Consider the following 9345-nt stretch of genomic DNA (forward strand, 5'->3'; position numbering starts at 1 on the left):
GTCCTCCCTCTTGCGTCTCCCTCCCTCCCACTCTCCCCATCCCACCCCTCCAGGCTGTCCCAAAGCCCCGAGCTAATATCCCTGTGCCTTGCGGCTGCTAACCACTAGCTATCTACCTTACTACGTTTGTTAGTATATGTCCATGACTCTCTCTCTCGCCCTGTCAAAACTCACCCTTCCCCCTCCCCATATTATTTTACTTTTTTAATACTGAAGTATAAGTTGCTAATGGATTTAGCATATCATTTTGGAAACAAAATGAGGGGGGAAATTCAATTTTTTCCCCTTCCTTTGTACTACAGAAGAAATTGTATAAAGTGAGTATAGGAGAGGTATGTTTGGGAGGTGGGGAAGGGATGGACTGAAAAAGAGAATTTATTTAATAAAATTCAGAGTGTTATTTCCTAAGAAGCTTCTGCTGATTTATCTACAGAACTCTTCACCAAAGTGAAATATATATATTTATAAATGATTGGAAATTATCGTAACCTCAGTTAAGCTTTCCACATTTCACTTTTAGGTCTTTTGGATTTGGCGACATCGTACTGTGAAAACAGACTGAAGAAACTTTGTCAGCACATTATCAAGCGAGGAATCACTGTGGAGAATGCCTTTTCATTGTTCTCTGCCGCGGTCAGATATGATGCAGAGGTAACATAAAATAATAAGCAGAAACACAAACCGCCCTTAACACCCCGTGAGCACCTTTCTCCTTTCTTGTGTGAGACAAGAAGCGTGATGAGTAACTTCACTTCTATGTAGGGAATCATTGAACTGACTGACCTCTAAAAAATGAAATCTGGCTTGCTTTATTCTCTGTTCATAGTTTCAAAAACGGTTGTTTCTCTACTTATATTTTTACCTAAGATAGGAAGCTGACTGAAGTCCCAGCAGCTATACTGCAGGTTGGAATATAAAGTGCCATATCTAATGGGACTAACAAACAGCATATTTTAGTTTCAAGTATTTCTCCAGGTCAGCTTAATATATTTTTCTCAAGATCCACTTTGCTGTCTCCCCAGCTCTCCCCTGTCGTAAACCAAGGCTGCCCTGTGATTTATAGCTGTGTATGCTCTGAAAACTCTATCATCGTCTAATTATCTCTCACAGTTATTCATGGGTGAAGAGCTTGCTCTGGACTCCTTTTTGGTTGTTTGCTTTTTATATTGGATTGATTGATGGATCTCTAGAGAGTCTCTGAATGAATGAGCTTTTGGGAGTCTTGTGTGTCAGACATTTATGTACATTTTCTTTAAGTTAAGAGCCCCGATATCATCAGATTGTAAGCTCCCTCTGAGCAGGAACTGTATCTTATTCATCTGTGTGCCTTGTGCCTGGCACATGATAAATGTTTGTTGAACTGAATGAAGATTGTACCACGTGAAGGATACATGAAGGATAAGTAGTGAACTAAAGGCTGGTATGGTTGGTTTTACATATTCATGAAGAATAAAAGTCAAAGAGCAAGAGTTTTGGAGTTACAGATGTCTAGCTAAGGTGTGCACCCTCAATGGAACAATTAGTCTTTCTTATAGGTGTTCTGTCATCATATGATGAGGCAGATTACCTGGTGTCAGGGAATTTACCAGACACCTGCAAAGATCTGCAGCTGTGGCCTTGGAGATGTGGTGGATAGACTTCATCTTTGTCACATTTGGGGATCGAAATGGACCATTATGTCTTGCATTTTCAAAATGTATCCTATCTTTATTTCAGATTATGTTATGATTATAAATATTTGGTAAGGTCAGATATAGCTGATTTTCTCTGTGACCTTTTCAACAGATGGAATGATGATCAAAGTCAATCATTTCTAATGGGAAATGGAAATACAGTTTTTTTCCTACCCTTTCTTTGTCTTCGTGAACATCTCTCTTAGAAATGCTATTTCTTTAGATTTTATTTCTGCCCAATGATGTAATTTTAAATTGGTCCATGGCTTTTCTGTCCATTTGGTGATTGACTTTAGAATCCTCTGTGTCTCACCATACCCCTCCTCAGTGCTGATGAGTTCCATATTCTTGGGATTAGCATCTTGCTGACCAAAACCAGTCAGAACCACCTGGGCAGAAGCAGATATCTCGGCTCGAGTTGCTGGAAATTTCTTTCACACTTTCAGCTAAAATCTATCCAAGAAAGTTTATAGAAAATGCCTTATTCCACTTCTGCCCAGGCCAGTTGATCATTTCCTTCACTAGTTTTCACTTTTCTGATATCAAGTATAGATACATTAAAATCTGTCCCTTGTTTGAGACCACAAACACATGTGCTTCCACAGAGTCTGTCACAGTGCGGGCATATAGTTGGCACTCAGAAATGTATGTTGAGTTAAATGAACGAATGAATGTGTAATATTTGAAACACCTCACCATGAAGTTCTGCTTTTTTAAAAAAAATGTAAAAACAAACAAACAACAACTCACAACCCCGCACATATTATACATTCACTGTAGAAAAATTAGAAAATAGAAGGCAAAAAGCCTTCTTTCTAGGTTGTATGGTTTTGATTGTGTTGGGAGTTATGTAATCGACTAATGTAGCTTTATGTTTTATTTCCTTAATCCTGTAGAATGTAGAAAGTAAATAAATGAAGTCTCTAGAATATAAAAATAAAACCCACTTACTATATCTATTAGTTGATGGGAAGCTGCTCCTAAGACAGATTGGAAATTAGCTGCAAAATCCGTTGTTTTCAGACTTTGAACTTGGGGACCGTACTTGACTTTCCCTTCACTCTGTTGGTTGAAATGCTGGGAGGATGGAGACTACCTGCCTCTCATGTTTCTTCTCTTTGCTGTAAAAATTACTGTGGTTCCTCCATGCCTCCTTTTTTTTTTTTTTTCTTTTTTTTTTGTGGTACGTGGGCCTCTCACTGTTGTGGCCTCTCCCGTTGTGGAGCACAGGCTCCGGACACACAGGCTCAGCGGCCGTGGCTCATGGGCTCAGCGGCCGTGGCTCATGGGCCCAGCCGCTCCGCGGCATGTGGGATCTTCCCAGACTGGGGCACGAAGCTGCGTCCCCTGCATCCGCAGGCAGACTCTCAACCACTGCGCCACCAGGGAAGCCCCATGCCTCCTTTTAACAAGAGAATTTTGAAGCAAATGGACATACATAAAAGGAGCGAAAATGTATTGACTCAGTAGTTGTGGAGATTTTAAAAAATAAGCTAATTGTTGTGGAACCCTTGCATTATGAATGCATTGTCAAACTTTCTGCATGTCTTTATAAAGTAAAGAAGGACTTGGAGAAGGAGCACTTAAATATTCCTCTAGTACAAACCTGAATAAGTATCAACATCAAGGGAGAAAATGCATATAAAACATTGTCTCGTGACAGTTCTGATCACATTATAAACTTTTTTTTTTAAATAAATATTTTGAAATGCTTCTATTTATACTGTTTCTTTTCAGGAGATTTTTCTGTGTCTATTTGAACATTAGAAGAAACAGTTGGGGAATTTTTTTTGTTTAACCGGAATAGAGAACTTTCCAGAAAATCCTACTTTCTGAGCAGCTATGTCTTAAAATTTTGCTTTTGGTGGGAAGCAATAAATATGAGCCAGGAATCTAATTCCAAAATTGATTTGGGATATGAGTATTGGAAAGCTTCGTGCTAAAGCCAGATGGTCAGCATTTATTTCTTTTTTCAAGGGGTTAAATTAAAAGTTTTTTGTGATCAGTAGACTGTAAAATACTTTTTGGGTAGTGAGAGAAGGCACCTTTAAAATTTTTTTCCAGTACAGTGAGACACTTAAATACATTCTAAAAAACAAAATCAAAACCTACTTCGATTTGGAATATTTTGTACTTGATATGCAGTTGACCCTTGAACGATGCAGGGATTAATCGCGTATAACTTACAGTCCGCCCTCCATATCCCTGGTCCGTCCGCATCTGTGGATTCAACCAAACTTAGATCCTGTAGTGCTGTAGTATGTACTATTGAAAAATATCCTGGGTAACTGGACCTGCGCATTTCAAACCTGCATTGTTCAAGGGTCAACTATACTATCAAGTGAATTCGAGACTATAGTGTTTGGGTATGGTTATCTAATTATTTTAACAACACGTTTGGACAGTTAGGTGTGGTTCTCGGTATCTGCCATCTGAAATGTGCCTCAAGGGTGGCCTGTGACACAGAGGTCTCACCCTGGCCAAGTGTCCTTCCACAGGAAGTCTTAGCACTCTCATGTATTTTAGATTTTAAGGCTGGATAAGAACTCCGTTGAAGGCTGCATTAGCATTTTTAAAATGTGGATATTAAGACCATCAGTTCTCTGTGTTTTGTTTCTAAAGAAAATCTGTGGAAAGGAAAAACAGCTTATTTTCAGAGTGTGTATAGTGATTGGAATAATTTAATTTAAATGCTTAAAGATTTGGAGCAAATTTGTAAATTTAGAATAGCAATATTTTATTTTGATCTTCCTTATTAATTATAACAAATCTGATTTGCCCCAGAACCACTTACAATAATTTCACCACAGAATGTCATAAACATGGACTTTGGTTTCTAAAACACCAAGAATACCACATTAGACTCCTTGATTTTACACCCTTCCCCACTTTCTTATTCCATGGCCTTGACCATCTATCTACTGGTCAAGTGGTCCTTCTCATCCTTAGAAATTTTTTTTTTTTAAGCCCAGCAGTTATTAGTTGGGTAAGAGTTGCATTTTCTTCTAGGTAATTGAAGATCTGATCGTTTGCAGCGTGAGGTGAACAGATCATGTAGGTTTTTATAGTATTTAAGAATTATCAGAAGGGTGTTTATCTAATCCACACGTCAACATCAATAGCACACTGGCTCAGGTTGCGAAGTGAATGTGCTTGGCTGTGCCAGTCTCTGGTTCAGGCAAATGAACGTGCAAACTCCAGTTTCTCTCTTCAAGTGTGTTCAATGCTTCCTTTTCCCAAGTTCTGCCTTATCCAAGGTGTAATTAGTTATTTAAACAACCCAGATTTAGATTATTTTCAGTATTCTTGAAACTGTTAAACATTTGTGGAATACAGTTGACCCTTGATCCACACAGGTTTGAACTGCACAGATCCACTTACATGTGGGATTTTTCAATAGTAAACACTACAGTACTACATGATCCACGGTTGGTTGAACCTGCGATTGTGGAGGGCCAACTATTAATTGTACTTGGATTAACCCCTGTGTTTTTCAAGTATCAACTGTACTGAGAAATCTTTCCAAACTAATTGGAGGGGAAGGGAAGGCAGTTTGATAAAACTATTTTCATAGGTATATGAACTGATTTGTAATTAGAAGCACCATTTGTATACCTGTACCATATAAAAAAGTTCTTAAAGTTTATACTCAAGGTAATCTATACAGTTAGTAAACTGAATAAACTCTCTTTTTCATTATACTACCAAGGTCTTTAATTCCAAATAAACAGATATAGAAGTGGTAAGGTTTTGCAGTGTCAGAATTTAGTGCCCTCTCTTTCTCCTTTGAATTTGAAATTATATAATTAAAACTTAATATTTAAAGATCCTTATCTGATACATTACATGGTTTGAAGAACTTTTTGTGCTATGACTGGCTCCTTCTTCCTAAGTTATATGTAGATAAACTAGTTTTCTATTTTTGATAAACAAGATTAAAATATGACTTTCATCTTTCCGTGGGATATAATTTAGTCCCTAGAGCTATTTATTAACCATTGGGTTATGATACCAGGAGTAGTGCTTTTTCTTTAATAATAATGTGTGAGAGAGAGAATGTTTTCTATTGTTTTACATTTTAGTTTATTGTAATACACCCGAGCATTCAGCTGTCCATTCACCCCCCTGGGAATCTCTTATTAAAAAACATGGATTCAGGTATTGTGCTAACATTTTAAATGCATTTTCAATTATCTAGAGAATAAAACTCTGACAGTAGCTGGCTGAGAGACATTTAATGTGGTTTATCTCTTACTAGTTATATGCCTGGAGGGGAGGGACGAGAGACTCTTAGAATAAGGAAGTATTTGTTTGCAGGGGTCTGAAAGGACTGTTTCTGTATGCGGACGCGGCCCTTTCCCACCCTGCCTAAAATTCTCATTTAGTGGTGGCTGGGAAACACGAAGCCAAGACCCTACAGTTTAACAGTTGTTGAGATCCTAGTTTGACAGAACCCTGAGTACTGACCTTCAGTATTGTTGGCCACATTACAGAAACTGAGCTCTTAGACTTCATCTTTGTGTACATTCCAGGTACCTAATTGATTTAGTAAATACGTTCCACTTTTTAAAAAAAATTTATTTTATTTTTGGCTGTGTTGCGTCTTCGTTGCTGCGCACGGGCTTTCTCTAGTTGCGGTGAGTGGGGGCTACTCTTCATTGCAGTGCACGGGCTTCTCATTGCGGTGGTTTCTCCTGTTGCGGAGCACGGGCTCTAGGCACGCGGGCTTCAGTAGTTGTGGCTTGCGGGCTCTAGAGTGCAGGCTCAGTAGTTGTGGCGCACGGGCTTAGTTGCTCTGCGGCATGTGGGATCTTCCCAGACCAGGGCTCGAACCTGTGTCCCCTGCATTGGCAGGCAGATTCTTAACCACTGCGCCACCAGGGAAGCCCCTGTTGCGATGCTTGAAGGGACAAACAACAATATAGTAGAGTTTTGCTGGAGACGAAAGCATGTCTTAGCATAGGTAGAAATAGATCTTTTTTAAAAAATTTATTTTATTTATTTATTTTTGGCTGTGTTGGGTCTTCGCTGTGTGCCGTGGGCTTTCTCTAGTTGCAGCGAGCAGGGGCTACTCTTCGTTGTGGTGTGCGGGCTTCTCATTGTGATGGCTTCTCTTATTGCGGAGCACGGGCTCTAGGCGCGCAGGCTTCAGTAGTTGTGGCACACGGGCTCAGTAGTTGTGGCTCGTGGCCTCTAGGCACACGGGCTCAGTAATTGTGGTGCACGGGCTTAGTTGCTGCGCGGCATGTGGGATCTTCCTGGACCAGGGCTTGAACCCGTGTCCCCTGCATTGACAGGCGGATTCTTAACCACTGCGCCACCAGGGAAGCCCAGAAATAGATTTTTAAATTGTTCTGGTTTGCCACTTGTGTATGTTACTCTCCCTCTGAATGTTGGTAGTTGGTAACTTCCATTTGTCTAACTGAAAAGTCAAGTCTCTGTGACTATTCTTTTGTGGATTGACTATCCGAGAAATTAGCGTGGTGGAAGTTGTAGTAAATTATTCTTTGTGGCTTTAAAAATGAAGGCATTTTTATATAGGAGAGCATGAAAGTGAATTTAAGGTCTTTGGAAGTTTTATTTTTAATGTGTCACTTTAGATTGACCATTTCTCTTCATCACTTTTCTGTTTCTTAAAGTCTTCTCTTCCTTGGACCAAATGACCCACATCTTAATTCTTTTCTCTGACTTCTTGAATGTGGTAAAACATATGATATGGACAAAAGTTATTTCAGCTTTTTAAAACCATGTCTTTGAGTGACTAGACTATGTGATAACCATGAGGAAATCATCCCCCACTGTGTGTGTGTGTGTGTGTGTGTGTGTGTGTGTGTGTGTGTGTGTGTGTGTGTGTTTTGAAGAGTCAGACTTGAGTAGGGGAACCATTGCTTTTACTGTGTGGTGAGTAAATAGTTTGTATTTTTCTGACATGTACCTGTGGTCACTTGTTTGCCTAGTTTGAGGTTTCTGGCCTCAAATCTCTTCTGGGGGAGGGTGAGGGAGCTGGAGAGAAGTAATTCAAAGTTAATTAAAAAAGGCCTCTTCTTGTTTTTATTTTTGTTGTGTGTGTCCAGGATTTAGAAGAATTCTGCTTTAAGTTTTGCATCAATCATTTGACAGAAGTTACACAGACTGCAGCATTTTGGCAAATGGATGGCCCTCTGCTAAAGGAATTCATTGCTAAAGCCAGTAAATGTGGAGCCTTTAAGAACTGAAGCCCAAGACTGCTGGGTTTTGTGTGAGTGCTCTGGGGCTGGTGATGGTGTGTCGTTTGTGCTCTATGGGTGATGTAATTCTGCAGGTAAAAGAGCCCATCAGGTTGATTTGCTCACATGGAGATACAGTTCTCTGTGTATGGATACAGGAAGGGTGTACGGCTTTTCCTGAACCCATTTTAAACAACCCTTATTTCCAGATGTGTATATTTTAAATGTGACCTTAACGTTTGGCTGGGACATTGTAAAAGGGTGAAAGTCTAGCTGGTTGTTTGTTTTTTGTTTGGTTTGGTTTTGATTAGAGGAACTCCTGAAGTTGGAAAGGGGGCTTTGCGGCAAGTCTCCTGGCTTGCATATCAACAACCCTTTTGACGCCAGGGGTTGGGATAGGGTGCCAACTGTGAGAGGTGTAGAGGCCCCAGTGGGAAGGACAGATGCTGACGTGGGGGCTTGTTGAAGGGCTGCATTAGTTGCTAGTTCAGTAGCTTCACTGTGAAGGAATAGTTAAAAGATTGTCTGAGGCTTTTGTTTGTGTATTTGCATTATTGATGACTTTTTTAACTTCAAAATAATATTCAATTTAATATAAGCCTATTGAAATGATAATTATGTGAAGATGAATTTCTAGGTTAGTCAGGGTTTCTCTTAAGACTTAAGTACATAAAGAGTCGTAATGTAGAACTATCTGAAAACTTGATAATGAAAGAAACTTCATTTGGGTGAAAGTGGATATTTTATAACTCAGAGTCTCCACTACTAACAGCGTTTTCTTAAGGTTAAAGTTGAGAACCCAAATTTAAATCCCCCCACCTTTTCTCCTATACATGCTCATCATATAAGAGGAAAATAGGGATATATTCAATGTACTCTTGCCTTCCTGAATTGTGGTTGCTGAATCATCAGATTTGCTACGTCTGACTCAAATAAGTGGTTCTTAAAACCAAGTTTCTTACAGGACTTAATAGAATTTGTTTTTAATCGATTTTTATCTATGCCAAATGCTGTCACACATTTTGCTTATTTGAAATGTCACCAGCTTTCACGTTTGATTTTCCTTTCCTTTTAATTGTGTTAGGTAACTTTGAAAAAGGATCTAAATTATGAGGGTGTTTTTTTTGGTCTGGTTATGAAATGTGACTTTGGGAAGTAAGAGTGTTCAACTCTGAGTTTTATCATGTGTGCCCGTTGAGCTTGCTTCAAGGACAAAGCTTTGTTCTGCTCTCTGGCCCACGGACTCATTTCCATTTGTGGGGGCTCCTTTAGTGAACTGTTTCATGTTTGGAAGGTCCTCCATCTGAATGTAGAGACCGAATCCATTTTCAGACCCCAATTAAAAAGAGGGTGAAGAGATGCTGCAGCTACTGTTTTTAGCAATGTTTCTAAGTGTATATTGGGGGGTGAGGGCCCAAAGATGGAAATTCATTGATAGATGAAATAAACCCGGAAGTCCCAGCCCC

At 39.5% G+C, this 9345-nt stretch overlaps 1 protein-coding gene across 1 annotated transcript in view; it reads left to right on the top strand.

Moving 5' to 3' along the window:
- The window catches only part of RCBTB1 (RCC1 and BTB domain containing protein 1), a 33001-nt gene extending 24518 nt beyond the window's left edge, over window positions 1-8483 (top strand). Inside the window, exons 11-12 of the mRNA XM_065896334.1 lie at window positions 521-651; window positions 7748-8483. Of these exons, the coding sequence (XP_065752406.1) occupies window positions 521-651; window positions 7748-7888 (272 nt within the window). The 3' untranslated portion in view covers window positions 7889-8483. The remainder of the gene's footprint in view (window positions 1-520; window positions 652-7747) is intronic.
- The last annotated feature ends 862 nt before the right edge of the window (window positions 8484-9345 follow it).

This window comes from Phocoena phocoena, chromosome 18 (assembly GCF_963924675.1).
Source record: "Phocoena phocoena chromosome 18, mPhoPho1.1, whole genome shotgun sequence".
Lineage (NCBI taxonomy): Eukaryota > Metazoa > Chordata > Mammalia > Artiodactyla > Phocoenidae > Phocoena > Phocoena phocoena.